We start from the raw sequence: 19,368 nt of genomic DNA on the forward strand, positions 1-19,368 counted from the left end.
TGCACATGAGCAGGAAGCTACCTCAGAAATGGAGAAGGTGCTGGAGCCCAGGGACTCTGATAGCAATATAGGTATCGTAAGCAGCAAGGTAACCGACTGTGCCACAACAGCCAGTCCCATCGCCTGTTTAGGTCAAACCCCAAAATGGACATCCAGTGCTGCGGATACCACTCTTACACATTTAAATACAAAGGCATAGGAATAGATACCCCTTTATTCAACAAGGAGTGACTTATGTGCAACAAGCATGGATTTTTCATGCCATGCAATGAATTATCACCAGCAAATCTCAGTGATACAAAATCAGAGAATCTTACTATAAGCAGAGTTGGGCAACTGTGATTTCTCAGTATGCTAATGACCGCACTGATGATTTTCTCAATGCTTTAAATCTCAGTGAGCTTCCAGGATTAGGGATGACTTACTGCAGCAAACACAACCCATGGGCTTTATTTTTGCAAGTCTATTAGCTATCTGGTTTCTTTCCATTTTTCAATTAATAATTTTTTCACTTAAAAAAACAGCAAACAATATTCTATGGTTCTTCCAAACTGTGATCTCATAGGAATACTCACCCTTAAAATATAAGAAACTTTAAAAATTATCTTTAAATAGCATTATCATCTATTGGTTATGTTCAGACTAAGTAAGATTTTTCATTTACCTTTATGTAATCAGACAATTAAAGCTCATTTTCCCATGTGCTCAATGTCAGCCATAGTTATCGTGACCAGTAGTCATGGTCAAAGCTTGTTGAAATGATCTTTGGTCTTTTGCCACACTCCAGCCCAATAGCTGTTCATCAGTATCAAATCCAGCTTTGCAATATGCCTCTTGTTTGGCTCTTCACCTCCATTTCCAATATCCCTGCCTAATTTTCACTTTCTATTCTTACATCTACTCTACATCACTGCCTCCGAATTCTCCCAACTCTGGTAATTTCACACATAGGCTACGAGGGTCCTCCCTGTGCAAGCCTGCATCTGCAAACAAGAGATGCCTGAAAGGGCCGTGGGCTCATCAACAGCTTCGGCACAGGTCCTCAACTCTGCCGAGCCAACACACGAAGGGTAGCTCCACCCAATCAGGACTGCAAGGACTTCAAGAAATTGATGAAAATCATCTGGAAAAGAGCTTTGGGGATGACCCTGATGACTTCCTGCAGGGGAATACTCCCTATAGGGGACTAAACATGAGCAGCACATTCTGACCACCACTCCCTGCCATCCCCTGGGCCTCATCTACGATGATTCTCCCCTCTGGGTCCCTGGGATGTGCCACCCATGAGGAGCTCAGTCCTGGCTAGAGTGTTGACTTTATCTATGTAGTCCCTGCTGGTTTGCTATATATTTCCAATCCATGCTGCAGCCCAAGGGGAAGTCTTCATGTTGGCCTTTTGAGGGTTAACTCAGGTTTCCACTGCAGAATTTCATTGCTCATGTCCCAATGGGCTCAAGCAAGGATACTTCACCTACGGACTCTGTGCCCACTCCCACTAGGAAGCACCCACAGGCATTGCACAAACAGATGGGCACAGCTCTGTTCGAGCTCAGCTTCACTCACAGAAGCAGGGGGCCAGTCAGCAGATGTAACTTGCTGACTAGGCACCAGGCATCAAGAACTTCACCAAGTTAAGAGCATGCTTCATCTTTGTTTCCCCAATGCCAAGAAGGCTTCCTGGAATCAAGGCAACCTGACGAATATTTGGCAAAGGAAAAATCCTGAATGAAAGGCTATGTGAACTGGCGTATTCCGACAGCCACCAAACGGGATGGGTAGGAAGAAGGCTGACTATACCCTTATAGCACACATATCCACAGAAACTCACGTGGCTGTGGAGTATTATCTTATCCTTAGTTATTGGCTCATTCATGCCCTTTGGAAATGGATGAAGGTGATTTGTTACTAGAAAAACTACATAGCTTTTTCTCAAGGTTTGTGTCTTCCCAGCTCAGAAGGGGTCAGGGGAGAGTGTGTGTGTGTGTGTAAACATGTGGTCTTCTGCCAAAGTCTAGCCTAAGCCTCTGGCTGATTAAGTCACCCCTGCTGTGCTTGCTTGCCCAGCACAGACACTGAAACATCCCCTCCTAACTCAGGTGAGTCCAGGGAGCGGCAACAGTCAGAACCAGAGGAGAGGTAACCCGACAGGAGCAAGTCCCACACTCTAGGCTCCTTGTAACACAGGGAACAGGTGCTTAGGGCATTCACTCCCCACCACCGACTACATTGCACTCAGAACTATTCTTTTTCCATGTGCAAACCAAACTGCAATACATTTGTTAGAAAAGAGGTTACGATGTGATTACTGCAAGAAGGCTGATCTTTTAAGTATGTTTAGTTTCTGCTTGAATTTTATGTTGTTTTCAACAGATTGATTCCACAGAGAATCTTCGAAGTAAAAATACAATGATATTTGACATTGTTTAAAAAGTGAATTTTAAGACCCAGTGTGATGGCTCCATGGCTAAATGATCGCCTTGCATGCGCCGGGATCCCATATGGGCACCAGTTCATGCCCTGGCTTCTCAACTTCCCATCCAGCACCCTACTTGTGGCCAGGGAGAGCAGTAGATTACAGCACAAAGCCTTGGGACTCTGCACCCACATGGAAGACACAGAAAAATCTCCTGGTTCCTGGCTTCACATCAACTCAGCTCTAGCCACTGCAGTCATTTGAGGAGTGAACCAGTGTATAGAAGATTTTTTTTTCTGTTGTCTCCTTTTCTGTAAACCTGGCTTTCCAATAAAAATAAATTTAAACAAATTTTAAGTGAATTTTATGTGAGTCTCAATGTTCTTCCATTTATTTGGGAGGAGTGGCCGAGTCATTATGAAAGCAGGCCATTCTGATTAAAGAGAAGCTTATCTCTTTAATCACTGTGATCTTAGGAAAATACACTTTGTTAAAACCATTAATTGGAATATCAGAGGCTGGTTATCTTTCTAAACAAATAAAATCCCAAGTCAATATAAACTAGAAAGGAAACAAGCTTAAGTCTGAAATCACCAACTGACTTCCAATAGGAGATTTTACCAATAATATCTACCTAGAAATTTTCCATCAACCAATTCAGTACATTTTGTCCTCAAAGAATACCCTAGAAATTATTTCCTCTCTCACTCCTACCTCGATCCCAACTGCGGAGCTGACCTCTTTGTGATCTGGGAATGCCTGCTTCTCCAGTCACTGAATATTCAGATTAGTTTCTCAAAATTTTAATATGCATAAGCTTTTCTAACAGTTCCCCAAATCCAATCCCAGAATAACAAATGCAAGTTAGCCTTTCCTTGCTTGTCTTTAGTTTTGTGGATTCAAACCAGGAAAGAAACAAGCCAACACAATAAATCAGACCATTTCAACCAATCTGCTGGGCGCCAAACTTTGAAGGAGACCAAGCACTTGAAATTTAGTATTTGGTTTTTTGGTTTCATTTTTTTAGTAATAATCAAGATGATCAGACACCTATACCATTCGTTTGACAGACACATTCAAAGGTACTTGCAGCTATCCAGATGCAACGCATCCAGCACACTGACAAGTCAAGGGGTTTAGCAGGGATGCTCAGGTATGGCTTGGTATTCTCTGTGATCCAGATGCAACGCATCCAGCACACTGACAAGTCAAGGGGTTTAGCAGGGATGCTCAGGTATGGGTTGGTATTCTCTGTGCCACAGAAACAAGCAGAGCCATCCATTACGTAGTTATCATTCCCCTTGTTTTCTTTATAATGTCCTTGTTTCAATATGTAATTCTGACGGAATTTCAATCAGATGTATCCAAGTATACAGGACATTCTATTTATCATCAGTTACTGTGGGCCTGCAACCCTCCACCACATTCAGGCCACACTGCTTGCCCATGCGCACATATGTAGTTTCAGGTACATATGTGAGAACCTACAGGTAAGCCTTCATACAAGGCAACCAAAAACACAAGCCTATGAAGCATCTTGGAGAGTAAGAGTCAGAGATTAATGTATGGGAAGAAAATGACAGAAAGACCAAGATATAAGCAAAACAACTGACTTCTACTGTAAAAACTATTTTCACTTAGAAGGTCAAAATTTGAAGAAAAATTCTAAATAGCTACAAAGAATGCCTCAAACACCTCCATGGTTCAGTGGCAAAGACACTTCCTACAAATGCCAGGATAATACATTTTTCTTCATTACCACTGCAAGGATTTATGTATAATTGAAATGCCGCTAACTGTAAATCCTAAGACACCACTCACTGTGAGGTTGTAGTCTGTGGACCAAGTAAGCTGTATTTCAGAATCACATTTAAATCTAGCACAGAATACATACCAGAGTGATGGATTCAGTTTGGAACCCTTAGAAGGAACCTGAAACACTAAAGACAAAAAAATATATACTTGGAAAATAAAAAAGCAATCCATCTCTGACACCTGCTGCCTTCAACCCTATCAAGTTGGTGGAGGATTATAGCAGCCATGACTTGGTCAACGATCTCTGCAGAAATACTCCAGCTGGGGTGGAGCACGGCTCGGGGGTTAGGAAGATGCTGCAGATGCATGCATGCAGTGGTGCCTGCCTTTGGAAGCAGACAATTCTGACTCCAGCTTTTTGCCAGTGTGCACCCTGGGAGGCCACTCCTTGGATCCCTAACACCCACGTGGGAAAATCTGTACACCATTCCCAGCTCAGGCCTGGCCCAGGGCTGCCCATCGCAGGGATTCAGGGAGGCAAAGTTGAATGGAGATGCCTGCTAAGTCTATGTATTGGTCTGAATTTGTCTGACTTTCCCAGAAATAAAATTCAATCCCATTAAGATTAAATTCTAAACCAACTAATTTTCCCAGCTTGATTCTTTTTTTCATAATTTGGAAAGTGATTTTAGCAGACTTTGTTTCAAAGAACTACATGGTCTATCAATTGTCATTCACATATTACTCAAATAATATTCTCCTAAGAGTAGAAACAAAAGAATCAAATATACAGAAATAACTGGAAAGGCTAACTGCAGTTCTCTGAAACTGCTCTTTCATTTACACTGGGCTGTTGTTTTCCACATCTTCTAACAGGAACATGGCTAAGCACGATCACTGAAGACTATCAGATTTTAAGGAGACTGGGTAAGCAAGCTATCAATGTCACAAAGCACTTAAAGGATGATGAGCACTTGGGAAATGATGCAATGTCCAGATCCTTGATGAAGTGAGGTGAATTCATAGCCTGGTGATTTCACGCAGGTCATCTACAGAAGGATTTTTCTTGCCAGCTGAATGGCCTTCCCTTATCCAGGAGTGAAGGGACCGCTTGGCTGCATGAACACGAACACCACAGGTATTCACTGAAGCCATGATAGTGACTGCTGTGAAAACCAACATGGCATTCTATTTTTCCACAGCTCATATTTTGAAAGCATTATCAGTTTCTGAAACTTATACCTGTCATCTATACTTCTCTTGCTGGGTCAACCTTCCCAAACAGTGCTGGGTTACTTTTAAAAAGTCTTGCCATTGGCTGACTTCTCCTCTCAAACTTTTTAGGTGGAACTGCAACACATACACACACAGACACACACACCCCACAGAAATTCTTGTTAGTGCTACCTCCTGATGGTGCCTACTAATGTGGTTATCACTTGTGCTGGGGAATTTCAACCTTCACAACTGAGTAGAGCTTATCAGGTCAACCTTAAACACACCTACCTCAATTGTGAAACTGGATCAGTGTCAATTAGCTAAGCAAGTTCAGTCCACTCTCTTCCTGCCATTCATTAATCAGATGTCTACAATTCACCTCCATTGTTTGAGAACAGAATACAGCACATGCTACTAAGAGCCCTAGATGTTGGAGACATAATTATGACGTAATACCACACGCTGGTTCTCTGGGATTCAAAGCTCAATGAATACCTGCACTTTTTACTCATTTAGTCTGGAATCCTCACATATTCCCTCTGGACATGACGTCACATAGGCCATGACAAGATGAGACAGATGGAAACTCGGTACTGGGCTGCAGCCTCCAAGGTTGGTAGGGAGTCCACCAGGGACAAGACAGATATTCCAGGAACTCTGAGATGGAAACCTTCAGGAAGAGGTCATCCCTCCAGGAAACACATTCCAGCCAGGCAGGTACATGTCTCTTCATGGAACCCAGTTTTCTCTGTAGCTTCTCTCATCCCTGTGTCACAACTCAGATGCGGCTCTGTTCACACAGCTTGGCAGAACCTGAGAGAGGTTAGAGTCTGGAGACCAGCTCATGGACTTGATTATGGAGTGCCAGGGCAACAAAACTAAGTGGACACTTCCCTCCACTCCCTCAGGTGGGCACCTGCTGCTCTTGGCTTGATGTGAGAGCTCATTCTGCTGAGGGTAAGCTCTGGAGTCCCAGATCTGCTGCCCCGCCACATCTTTCCCCAGATGCAGGCAGTGGAGAGGATCTGTCTACTTCCCTAGGTGTCTGCCCAGATGCAGGGGCACATTCCCCAGACATAAATGAGTTCAAGCAGGCAGCATCTTTGCGCCTCCATGAAGAGAAATACAGATTAGGTTAACACATTTCCTACTGCCTGCCAAGAAATAGCTCAATTCCCTGCTTTACGTGCTATCACATGTACAGATACAGGAGTTAACTGGAACACATGAAGCAGGGACTGTGCCAGCTCATGACCCATTGAGGGTCCTTATAATGAGTTGAGACTTAGTGTTTTCCCAACAGAAGCAGCAGTTGGCGGCGGGAGGTGCTAGGGGGAGCCAAAGCAGCCAGCTTTCCAGAAGAAAGCGAGCCTGCCAATATTTATACCAATAATTATAAGAATTCCACATCTAAGGATATAGGGCTTCAAGGCAAAGTGGCAGGTGAGCCAAACCCAGGAACCAGCATTTACCCAATGGGAGCTACTCAGGGTGAGCGCTTTAAATATCTGACAGATGATGGTATCCAGGAGGAAGGGAAGAGCCAGAGGTGAAGCAGCAGTTCCCACCACTGCAACATGCGCGCCAGGCTCTGAGTGGCAGAGCTGGATGGCAGGCAGCATTGGAAATCCCCCAGCATTCCCAAACACCAGTAAAAAATGACATCAGGCACCCCTGTGCAAGCCACACTCACAGAATGGGATGAAGCACAGCTGCTCAACACTGTGGACAAAGCCAACATCTTGAATGTTTGCTTGAAAGGCAATATTACAGAGAGAAAAAATGAGCGAAGGGGAGGGGAAGAAGAAGGAGGGGGGAAGCAAAAGGAAAAGACAGGAATAAGAGAGAAGAGGAAAAGGGGGTGAAGAGGAGAAAGCCTGAGGGAGAGGCAGGAGGAGACAAGAGAGACAGCAAGCCACAGCCAGAGACATTTTCCATCTGCTGGTTTACTTTCACAATGGCCACAGCATCCAGAGCTGAAGCCAGGAGCCTGAACTCCATCCTAATCCCCTACGTGGATGGCAGGGACCCAAGAACTCGGGCCAGCTGTTGTTGCTTGCCCAGGTACGTTAGCAGGCAGACAGATTAGGAGTGGAGTGGCCAGAATTCAAACTCACGCCCTTGCGGGACACCAGTGCTGCAGGTGCAGGTTTAACCAGCCACACCACAGCAATGGCCCCTGTTTTATTCATCTGAAGTTCCCCAATCCATCACAACATATTCACATAAATGGGCAGGAACACCAGAAAGAACTGAGAGCAAAAGCAATGATTCTGGAAACTGCCCAGCGTTTGTTTACAGTCCCTGCAGCACAGGCTAGGCCAAGTTTCAGTTGTGTAGGCACTGCACACGGAGCCCTGGACATGTATTCCACTTACACAGCCTCTTGTTTCAAGTCAGGTGTCCTGCAATGTGGGAGTATCTTTGTATGATGGTCATCCTCAGCATGCAGTTGCTGCCGAGGGGAGCTGAAGGAGGGACTATGTGTTCGCTTAGAAAGGATGCAAGGGGGAAACAACTCAAAGTCTATCCCAATTGTGTTCCCGTGGCCTCCTAACTACGCTGGGAAGCAGATGTTGACATGGATATGGACCATGCACATTCTTAACATGCAGGAATGCAAAACGGCACTTGTTTTCCTTCTCAGTTTACTGCTGAACAGCTTAGCCAAGGTCACCAAGAAAGAGCTGGGGAGTTTGCATCAGGCTGCCTGGCTTGCCAGAATGTTACTGAGTACTCCAGGGAGGAAACAAGAGGGTGGTTTCAGAAATGCTCCTCACTGTGAAAGCTGGGTTCTTTTGCTTAGGCACCTGCTTTGGGGCCAAGTGCTTATGCGTATTCTGCTTGTGTTTCCTCGTGTCTAAAATAGTGAGGTTGACTGTACCCGTTTCCTAGGGCAAAAAATAAGTCAGTTCTGCTTGAGCAGCTGCTAGTGCCTGGGGAGGGCCCCATCGATGCTTGCAATGAATGGCTATGGTTGTATATTGACACAATGTTTTTCATTCTTACAAGAAATAGAAATAGTTAGCACACTCCAATTGTGGTATGGAAGTTCACATGTAACAGCTCAGACACAAAATGAAATGCAAAAACATCTATGGTGGCAAAATGCAGAATCTCTCACCTTGCTCCTACAACAAGTTCTTTTTGTCCTGGATCAAATGTTAACTGCGAGAAGTCCACAGCATTCTTCGCTCTGAACTCACGTAACCAGGGGCCAATTTCTAAATAAAAGAAATAAAAAAGGCAAAGATGAATGACTTCACTTCTGTGGACCACAGAGTGGCATCAGATACCAAACATCACCCTTCGGAGAGGAATGTGGGGGACCTCCAATGCAATCATGTAGGGGCCACCAGAGTTGTTCGCCAGGACGTCCCGTAAGACAGAGGGCAGCTGACTGACAGTAAGCGAGTCACCAATACTTGACCGGCACTTCTTCGCCAGATGTGCATTTGTGTTTTGGCTCTGGACTGGGCAGAAAGTCACACAGCTGTTGCCAGCCTCCGAAGAGGACCACTGAACACAAACAAGAACACTTCCTGTACAACAGGATGGAGCGCTGAGGACGGGGCCCATCACAGCAGGCCTCCTTAGGGGCAAGGACCACGCCCAGGAAAAGCACCTGCCACATTTGTACCAGAAGTGCCACCTCGCTGTGGAACAGGGACCATGATGAACACGTGCAGGTTTTCTAGAGACCTCGTTTACATTTCTTCTAGAGGAAATCAGCAAGCAGCCCTCTACAGAGAGGGTTTTTTACAAGCCCTGTTAATGCCAATTGTACAGCCTCTGCCTGGAGTCCAATGATTATAAAATGCCAACACATGAAGAGGGATTGAATGCTGCTTCATGAGCCATTTTTTAACTTGCACCGGCTCACTGTGGCACTGCAGATTCCCTAATCACCTGTCCACCATGGACATGCCAGCCTTTCGTTGACCGTCAAACATGTTATCAGATTACCTGTTTTTGTGTGTGAGGGGGGGAGGTGGCAGCATGGATTCAGTATTCTGAATATTACACTGAACAAATCAGGCACAATCAATCCTCAAATCAACAGAGTTACTGACTTCAGAAAAAGCATGCAACCCAGGACACAATCTTTTTAATAAACAATGGTGCTGAAAGGAGGTCCCACTCCTCTCAGCATGGCATACAGAACCAGCTCCATGCTATGAACAACTGACACTAGCTTGGAGGAAAACCTTTTCATACTAAGCATGACTTTCCTATTTTGGGGGGTGGGGACAGTGAATGACAAACAGAAAATTTTCTGCTTAAAGGAATCCATGGCTGAGCCACAGATAGAACTGTTTGTGGTACTGAAATTTTCCTCTATATGGAAAGTTGATTTTTTTTTTGTATTTTATATAAACTTCATTTGTATAAGAAAGTCAGTTAAATTGAAACACTGGAGCTTGTAAAAGCTGCTAACAGGGAAACATCATTAGAAGTTATGCCACCGGTTGGGAAGCCTACATCCCACATCTGAGTGGTCTGCTGAGTGCTACCTCTGCTTTTTGGTCTCTTGCTAGTGCAACCGCGCAGGGGAGAGGGGAGAGGGGAAAGGGGAGAGGGGAGAGGGCAGAGGGGAGAGGGGAGATGGCAGAGGGGAATGGGAAGAGGGGAGCAGCAGATACTTTACCAGGCTCATTTCTTGTAAGTTTCAAACCTCTAGACAAGATGCCTAATACATTGCCAGGCACTGTATGCCAGAAAAGATAATGGCTATAGTATAAGCAGGTTTTACTAAATGCTTCAGCAGTAAACAATCTCAAGTTCACAGCATTTCAGGCACAGAGGCCAGCCTCCCTTACTCAGGGGGAGGCGATTATAATGTTCAAATTTCAAGGCTGGAAGAAAACATGATGAGAAAAGAAACTCACAGGTGAACTTCATTTACAAGTGTTGGAAAATGAGTAAAAAGTTATCAAGTCTCTCGTCTCTTTTCAGATTTAGAATCATCCCCAAAATTTAAGACTGACTCAAGACCATTTAGATACAAAAATACGCCCACATGTTTCACCTTCCCAATAACAAGTTTCCATAATGGCAGGGAGAAATTACCATCAATGCAGTTTAAGGAATCCAGAAATGAACAGTTTCAGAAAGAGAAAGATCAGAGATTTCAGACTCAGATGTGGAAACAACAGTCTAAACACAGGGCCACTTGATGACAAACTCCTTGGAGGCAAAAGGAAGTTGCAGGAGAGAATTCAGAGTACACAATGTGCAGGCGTACCACGGGCTCCCTGCCCCCACAGGTGCATTTCCATCACGTCCTCCCAGGTCTCCCTTTTGGTAACACTGAAGCAACCCGATGATGAGAAACAACTTAGAGATGGCACCCAATAGGAATGCTGCTTGGAAATTCTGTAGTCGCATACAACCCACAAATTTGAACTGAACATTTCGTTCTGCAAATACAAATAATCTGCAATATTTTATATCAATCATCCTAGATAACCCAGCCTTTCAAGAAGCATGACTGTTGAAATAGAGTCTCTGGGGCTCGGCGCAATAGTGTAATGGTTAAAGTCCTCACCTTGAATACACCAGGATCTCATATGGGCACCAGTTCTAATCCCGGCAGCTCCATTTCCCATCCAGCTCCCTGCTTGTAGCCTGGGAAAGCAGCCGAGGATGGCCCAAGGCCATGGGACCCTTGCACCCGTGTGGGAGACCCAGAAAGAAGTTCCTGGCTCCTGGCTTTGGATCAGTGCAGTGCCAGCTGTTGTGGCCATTTGGGGAGTGAATCATCGGATGAAAGATCTTCCTCTCTGTCTCTCCTTTTCTCTGTACATCTGCCTTTCCAATAAATAAATAAATAAATAAATAAATAAATAAATAAATAAATAAATCTTTAAGAAAAAAAAGTTTCTGGCAATGATCTTTTATTGCACAATTAGGTGCAGTGATTCATATCTGTCTCCTAGTATTATTACATAAGCTCTCACTTAATTGCTTTGTCAATATCTTACAAAAGTATAATGATTACATTTATTTAAAAACTTCATCTTTCAACATCAAAAATAATTAGTTATGTGCATGAGGCAGACAAAAATTTGTAATTTTTTTCTAATTTGCAAGAGAATGCAAAGTAGAGTCAGAGTGTCTAACTTCTGCCCAGGACAGGCTCAGGCTCCAGGCTGTGGAGCTGTGTGCAGTCTGTCCTGGCTTGAACTCCGGGTGCTTCACATGCATGTGTCACCTGTAGAAACCTATGTAGTACAGAAGGGTCTTAATTTTGACTCAAACCTGCAGCATACGACTGTAGGCTAAGAAATCTAATTGCAAAATCGTAATGCTGTGCCAATGGACATTAAAAAGTAATTTCTTTTAGATTTATAACTTCAGAATCACAAATGATGTCAATATGACTAAAATTATAAAAATGAATAGTTTCCATTTGGCAGGTACTCAGATTATTCCAGAAGGGGCCAAACATGCATGCTGTGTGAGCAGTGATAACCAGACATGTGCCATCCCCAGTAGCTGTCTGCAGGCAGGCAGCTCAGGATAGAGTTTCAGAAATCCGTAGCACAGCTACAGTGTTTGGGTTTAAGAGAGCCAAACATTCAAGTCTGCCAAATATTCAGGAAATGCCAAAATTCAGCTTAAGGGAAATAAATCATTTGTTTACGCTACTAACGCCTTAGGTCCCATCGTCATAATTCGCACTGTTCCTTGTCTGTCTCTTTGCTATTATGAAACCACATGCGCTAACAATGCCCTAAGTCTCAAGGATTCAGAATCCAGGAGAAGCAGTGAACCAGGACTCAGGAAAAAAGTTCAGATTGGAGAAGAAAGTCTCCTTGCTCTAACAAAGATCTAAAAAGTCCCAAAGTGGCCTGTTTTCAGAGAGTCCACACTTTCTACACATCACAGCCAGAAACTGCTTCTCAAGCCAGACACATTCTTCAGAAGCCTTAGGGCTAAGCATTAGAGAGGCCTACCAGGAACACTGGGGCAAGACAAGTACTAACTTATATTGTCAACTATCCCTCCCCAGAACCAGCTACACTCAAGAAACAACCGGGATACTAAGTACTGGAGAGTGATCTTGGCCTTCAAGACATTTTCCCCTGAGCTAAGAAGGTGAGATACGCTTGACAGCACAAGATAAAACATGCTGTTCCAATGAAAAAGCTTAAAGACGACACGTGCTCTGAAGCATCTTTGTCTAAGGAACACATAAGCTGCACGTGCAATGTTGAACCTTCCAGTAGCTATATGATAAAACTGTTCAGAAGCAAGTGAAAATAACTGAATTTGTATAACTCAACATATTCCAAATATGTCAACAGAATACCAAGCTGCTGACATAGTTTCATTATGTGTGTGTTCTGAAACTGAAATCTACAGAACACCTTACTGTTGTGTCACATCTCAATCTGGATTGGCCATAATTCCAAGTGTTCAGCAAGCAAACATGGCGAATGGCCACTTTATTTATTTTTTTTTATTATTTTTTTAATTGGAAAGGTGGATATACAGAGAGGAGAGACAGAGAGGAAGATCTTCTGTCCGATGATTCACTCCCCAAGTGAGCGCAATGGCCGATGCTATGCCGATCTGAAGCCAAGAGCCTCTTCAGGGTCTCCCACATGGGTGCAGGGTCCCAAAGCTTTGGGCCGTCCTCAACTGCTTTCCCGGGCCACAGGCAGGGAGCTAGAAGGGAAGCGGGGCTGCCGGGATAGAACCGGTGCCCATATGGGATCCTGGGCATGCAAGGCGAGGATCTTAACCACTGCGCCACTGTGCCGGGCCCTGGCCACTTTATTAAACAGCACAAATCTACATTAATCAGAGTAGCCTCCCTTGGAAACCTAGAAGCTTTGTTCTACTGTATCCAGTACTGGAACTCAGTCTGGGCCTTATCAGACAGGACTGCCATGGAGCCCTGCACAACCAGATCACACACGGACCCAACACAACCTCCCCTATACAGTAAACAGATGCATACGATTAACACGGCTTTGATACATTCGGCCACCTGGGCTTTGAATCTTGGGAGCAGAACTTTTCACCTGTGGAACTTGGACTAATCAAGGAACACACTGTTCCTACCAGGTTGAGTCAGCAGGCTTGGGGCAGATCTCAAAAAAGAAAAAAGCATGTTCCTTTTACTGGCTCCAACTTACAATTCCTTACCACCTTCTGCCTGGTAAGAACATCTTCCTTTACTGAAGATGCTGAGCCGAGGCCACCTGTCTATGCTGGTCATGGATTTACAATGGGGACCTCAGTCATTCCACACTGGCTTATTTTCTGCTTGGGGTCAGTCACAGAAACAGCTGTTCCTAAGACTAAGATGAGCTGTCGAATAAGGCAAGGTCTAGGATTTTTGCCATATGGATGAGTCCACTTAGAGGAACCAAACAGAAACTTGTATATAGTCTCCCCTGGAGGCTGGCCCATGTGCTTTTCATGGGAAGGATTTCAGCCTGCATCCTGTCATTTTAAACTGCAAGAATATCACCAGGGCTGCTGTAATGGTACAGCAGGTTAAACCTCCACTTCTGGTGCCAAGAACCCAGAAGGATGCCAGTCTGTGACCTAGCTGCTGCACTTCCAATCCAGCTCCCTGCTTTGGCCTGGGAAAGCTGTACAAGTTGCTTCAAGTCCTTGGGTTCCTGCACTCATGTGGGAGACACAGAGGAAGTTCCGGGCTCTTGGCTTCGGAATAGCTCAGCTCTGGTCATTGTGGCCATTTGGGGAATGAACCAAAAGACAGAATATCTTCCTCTACTCTCTGTAAACCTGCCTCCAAATAATTAAATTTTATATTTTATATATTTATATATTTATATATTTATATATTTATTTATTTATTCATATTCAGAGTACTGAGAGTCCTCCTAGTGAATTCATCTAATCAGAAGTTCTCCATCATGTTATGATAATCACAGTAGTAAAATAAGTAATAAAAACTCCATGGACTAGACATTGACAGAGGGAGAAGGAATGAAAGCTGCAGTGCTGGTTAAGACAGCCATGTCCCTGAGCAGAGCGCCTGGGTGATATTCCTGATGCCCGCTTCCTGCCACCGCAGCTACTAGGGGGCAGTGGTGACAGCTCCATGTCACTGGGTCCCTGCCAACCCCATAGGAGACTAGGATAAAGTTCTTGGAAACAAACTTCAGGCCAGCCCAGTTCTGGTTGCTGTGAGCACTGGGAAGAGAACCAGCAGAGAGAAGTGTACTCGCCTCCCTTCTTCTCTCTCCACCACCCCCCCACCAACTCTATTTCGGACACATTTTTTTTGCTACAAATGAAGTTGAAAACTACACAATCTCTACATAATGTAGTTAACTTTTTAAAATGTCTCTAACACAATTTCAAATTTTTGTGCCTAAGTAAAGGTATGTTTTCACTTTGCATGCACTTGTTAAAGTGCCCTTGTTTCTCACATGACTTCAGTAAGTGGTACCATTTTACTTCAACTGTTCTGTGTGGCATTTAATAGCTTTGAACAAGATTGAGAAAAACACGCAGCCAATCACTACCATTTCATAAACAAAAGGAGAGTGTTTTCTACACTTTCAGACGAAGCCATTCTGAAATCCCACATAATTACTATATTGCCCCCACCTCAGAGAAAACACACCAAATGTTTGGAATTCATACAGACTACATGCTAATATTACCCCACAGAAGCTACCCCGCGTCTACTCCCAGGCTTGCTCAACAGCCTCAACTCAATCACCAAGTATGTCAGAACTTTAAAAAGAAACTACAGATACCCCGATTACAGCTCCTATCTGCAGCATCATGGCTTTAATCTCCAGCAGAAGCTGCTGCCAATGGGGTCTAGAATCATCTGGAATGCTTTGCACACCACACCATCAAACCCCACGTCTTAATCAAGGCAGGCTCATGAGAGATGTGCAAAACAGATCTATCCTTGTCCTTCAAACCTCTTGGTTTATTTTGGGGAACATCTCACTGTTTCCATTTTGGGTCACTAACATGTTGACACCATCCACAAGCCTGATTGTGTAACAGCTTCTCTGAGCTCCTGGCACGCAACAAGGCCAATGTGCGAACAACCCACAGGCTGCACCATGGCTCCACAGAGTTCCATGGAACGAGCTGGGAATTCAGTGTCTCTGTCCCACTTCTCATCTTGCTTTCCATTTCTCTTCACACGTCCATCTGCACACTTCCTTACACTTCCCAAATGACCTCAGAGCCCGACCCTTCCTCTGCTGGATTTCCATTCATTTGTTACAACCAATTCTAACAGCATGCTTGGTACCTGATGTTTCTGTACTGAATGTCCATTCCAGGGCAACATGGGTGTAGACTCTTTCCAATGTTCCAGAGGCTGACACCTGCCAATCTGGCACTGGCCCTGCCCTGGAACTAGGCACATTTGCAGGAAAAAATAAACAGAGAAGGCCATTGGTCTTGATGAATGTGTATACTGGTGAGAGACACAAATGAATGAGATGTGTGTAATGATGTTAACAAGAAAAACAGGATGACTTTTCAGAGCATGGCATGGAACAATGTGATCCAGAGTCTGAGAGAAAGACACCATGCAGAGATGACATTTAAGCTGAACTCAGGGTAGCAAGAAAAAGCCATGCTAGGAGGCATGAGATGGGAATCCCAGGGAACAGGTACTGTGAGGCTGGGGCATGAAGCCAACAAATTCACGAGCGAATCAGGTCTGGGGGTACAATCTGTGAGGGAGTATGTGGGCTCACCCATGTGAAACGGCAATCTCCATTGACACGTACGAGAACTGTGGCTGGGAACAGACCTGGTTGGGAAGCTAAGTGGACGCCCTGGTTGGGGATGCCCTGGTTGGGGATGCCCTGGTTGGGGAGCTAAGGGGACGCCCTGGTTGGGGAGCTAAGGGGACGCCCTGGTTGGGGATGCCCTGGTTGGGGAGCTAAGGGGACGCCCTGGTTGGGGATGCCCTGGTTGGGGAGCTAAGGGGACACCCTGGTTGGGGAGCTAAGGGGACACCCTGGTTGGGAGCTAAGGGGAAGCCATGGTTGGGTTGCAAACCCCACTGATGAGCATGAGAACCGGAATCAGGGAAGTGTGCTGGACTGCATGTGGCTGCACTCTCCCTCAGCATAGGTGTGGTCTGGGTCTGGGGAGTGCCAGACTGGTCTAACCTCCAGCACGCACTGGTACTTGTGAGAATCAGGTGCATATAGAACAGGCTGAGCTAGGTCTCAGTTCCCACTGAACCATGTGAGAGCTATGTCTAGGCACAGACCAGGTGTGGCTGGGCTGTAACACCCAACAGTAAGAACTGGAAAGGGTGTGGGCTGGTTGGGCAAGGCCACTGTTCCTCCCAGGACAGGAGGTAGACTAAGTCAGTTGACATCAGATGGCCTTTCCCCACTGTCAGGTTCTGGGATGGTTGAGAGGCTGGGTATGGCCTATCCCCTTATCACCCCACTGCAGAAATGGGAAGAAGAAATAGAAAGTTCAGAAACGATGATCACACCCACTTCTCCCTCACCCTACATCCTTCCCACTCTGATCAACCACATAAACATCATCTAAAATAATAAAAACATGAATAAAAGATGGGGGGAGGGAGGGAGGGGGGAGAGAGAGGAAGAGAGAGAGACAGAGAGAGATATGACAGCCCAAGAGCTGTTTCTTAGACATTGGAGTGAAGATCCTGCACTAGAAATGCCAAGGCAGACAAAGGCAGGGCAGCGTGGGGTGCTGCAGCTCAGGAGTTGCTGCCTGCATGATAAGCATTTGGTAGCTCCTTATAGAGAGCCAGGTGGGACAGAAAGAGCTCAGAACACGTGCAAGTCAGAGGTCCACAGAATGCTGAGCAAAGGAACCAATGAATGCATCCAAGAACGAGTGAGGCATTCCCCATGGAACTGAGGTTCTGGGACTGTAACTGCCTACATCTCCTATAGTTGACCATGGACCCCAGAGCCAACAGCTATGATGGTATTGATCGTGGAATTAACTGGATTGTTTAACCTCTCCCTGAAACCAGCAGGCCATTTATCTTCATAAAGGCTTTGACATGCCTCCCAAAGGAATTCTGTTTCCAGTGACATAAATAGAAATTCTTGCCTGATCCATCCAATATCCCAATTCTTTCCCCAGATGTGTCAGCTCACAGCCCCAGAAGACCCCAGCCAAAACTGAAGGTACATTTTCCCCTGTTGATGGGAAATGGAGGGCGGGTAACTCTGAGCCTGCTAGTAGATACGCCTTCCAATAAGAACATAGAAGGCAACACGAGTGAGAAGGGGAGAGAGGGAGAGGGGTGGGAGAGAGGGAGACAGGGGGCTAATGACAACGGGGAGAGAGAGAATGCTCTATGCTGCCTGTCAGAGCCTCCGGGTATGGAATGTAACAGATGCTATAGTAACACAAACATTTTATGTTGTAAGAAAAGGATGAAGGAGGTGGAGTGGGCTGACTTGTAGCACTCTGGGTTCCAAATCAAACCAAAAAAAAAAAAAAAACTTTGCACACAGTTGAAAGAAAGTGCAAACGGAAATGAGCCCTCATGGTCTTCAAAGGGACTTGTGTTTAATCAGACAAAAACAGTCGATAGCCTCAGGAGTGCCCATGGTGGTGTACGAGGAGGGATGTGCCCATGGTGGTGTACGAGGAGGCTTTGCTGCAGGATGGGATGAGGTAGCTTGGGTTTGCTTTATTTGCCACTGGTGTTCAAAGAAATTCACTTGCCAAACAGACAGTGAAGTCCACTGGACGCCCAAGCCTACGCTGCCATGAAAAGCAGCTTGTGTAATGAGTAAGATTACCGAACAGTCCCACCAACAAGGCAGCCCTGGAAGAAAGATGACTCTCTTCGGGGAGTCAGGCAGGCGCTGCCTCTGGTTCTACCAGCAAAGACCCATGCACCTGACACGGCCACCAAGGGGCCTCCAGAACCCACTCTCTGAACCTGACATTAGGATACAGCCCTAAGGGATGAAAAGGCAGAGGTGGGTGAGACACAGGGACTCCTGCTCTGAAATTTTTTTCTGAGCCCATTCACACATCACAGCTTTGTTCCCTGCCCTACCTGAAGGTCACATGCATGGCCAAATATCCATCTCATTAATTAAAACTCTTGGCAAGCCATTAAAAATCTCATTTCATTTCACTGTTCACCCTCCTTTTAACTGACTTTCCATAATTATAATTCTATTTTTGATATACTAGCCCTATTAAATTTACTGCCATACGGAGCTTTTTAGACCTCCTGAAGGAAAGAAGAAGGCTGGAGTGTGTCCAGCAGAAGCTGGGAAGCCCATGCTTAGCCTAGGAAATGCAGAAGCAGCAGGCACTTCTGCTTTCAAAGGCAGAGAAGTCAGGCTAATTGCATATGGTTAGCATAATAACATTGCTCTTTGAGAAGGACTATAATTAGCAAGAATTGTTTTCATAAACAGGGCCGGCCAAGCTGATGACTCCAGCTTGCACTCATTCTTTTCCTCCATGCCAACCCCCTCACTCCCGCCAGTTACAAACACTTCTATTTTGGTTCTCCCCAAAACATCAACACTGCTACATTAGGGACACTCAGGGATCACAGATACCGACAGCATCTCTGCTTAAATGTTCAAAGGATTAGAGTGCCAAGGGAGTATAGCAAGAAGTGGTCCCCAGTAAGCAGCACCCTCCAGGTCAGCACCTCTCCTGGCTGCCTGAAGGTCACTGCTCACGGGAGACACAGCAGGAAGAAGCCTGCTGCTTCAAGGACAGAGCCGGTGACCATGTGGCTTCGCTACGCTCGATGGTACGTAAGGCTCAAAGTGACTCAGTCCTACATGTCCTAGGCAGCCACACATAGGCACACATCATCAACAGCACTGAGGATGATGTATGGGTCAAGTCACAAGCTCACTCACTTTCTAAAGCTGCTACTTAACATTTGGATGGCAGTTTAGTGCAGCTTCCTCTCCAGTGCTGAGATGCGAAAAGAGTTTATATCATTTTCATCAAACAGGGCTGCAGAGAGGGTCACT

At 45.3% G+C, this 19,368-nt stretch overlaps 1 protein-coding gene across 1 annotated transcript in view; it reads right to left on the reverse strand.

Moving 5' to 3' along the window:
* Positions 1–19,368, reverse strand: part of SEMA5A (semaphorin 5A) — a 199,674-nt gene that overhangs the window by 162,222 nt on the left and 18,084 nt on the right. Inside the window, exon 2 of the mRNA XM_040977393.1 lies at positions 8,511–8,610. Coding sequence (XP_040833327.1) covers positions 8,511–8,610 — 100 coding nt within the window. The remainder of the gene's footprint in view (positions 1–8,510; positions 8,611–19,368) is intronic.

The sequence above is a fragment of the Ochotona curzoniae genome, unplaced genomic scaffold (genome assembly GCF_017591425.1).
Source record: "Ochotona curzoniae isolate NIBS_2020 unplaced genomic scaffold, NIBS_Ocur_1.0 contig_2754, whole genome shotgun sequence".
In the NCBI taxonomy this organism is placed as follows: Eukaryota; Metazoa; Chordata; class Mammalia; order Lagomorpha; family Ochotonidae; genus Ochotona; species Ochotona curzoniae.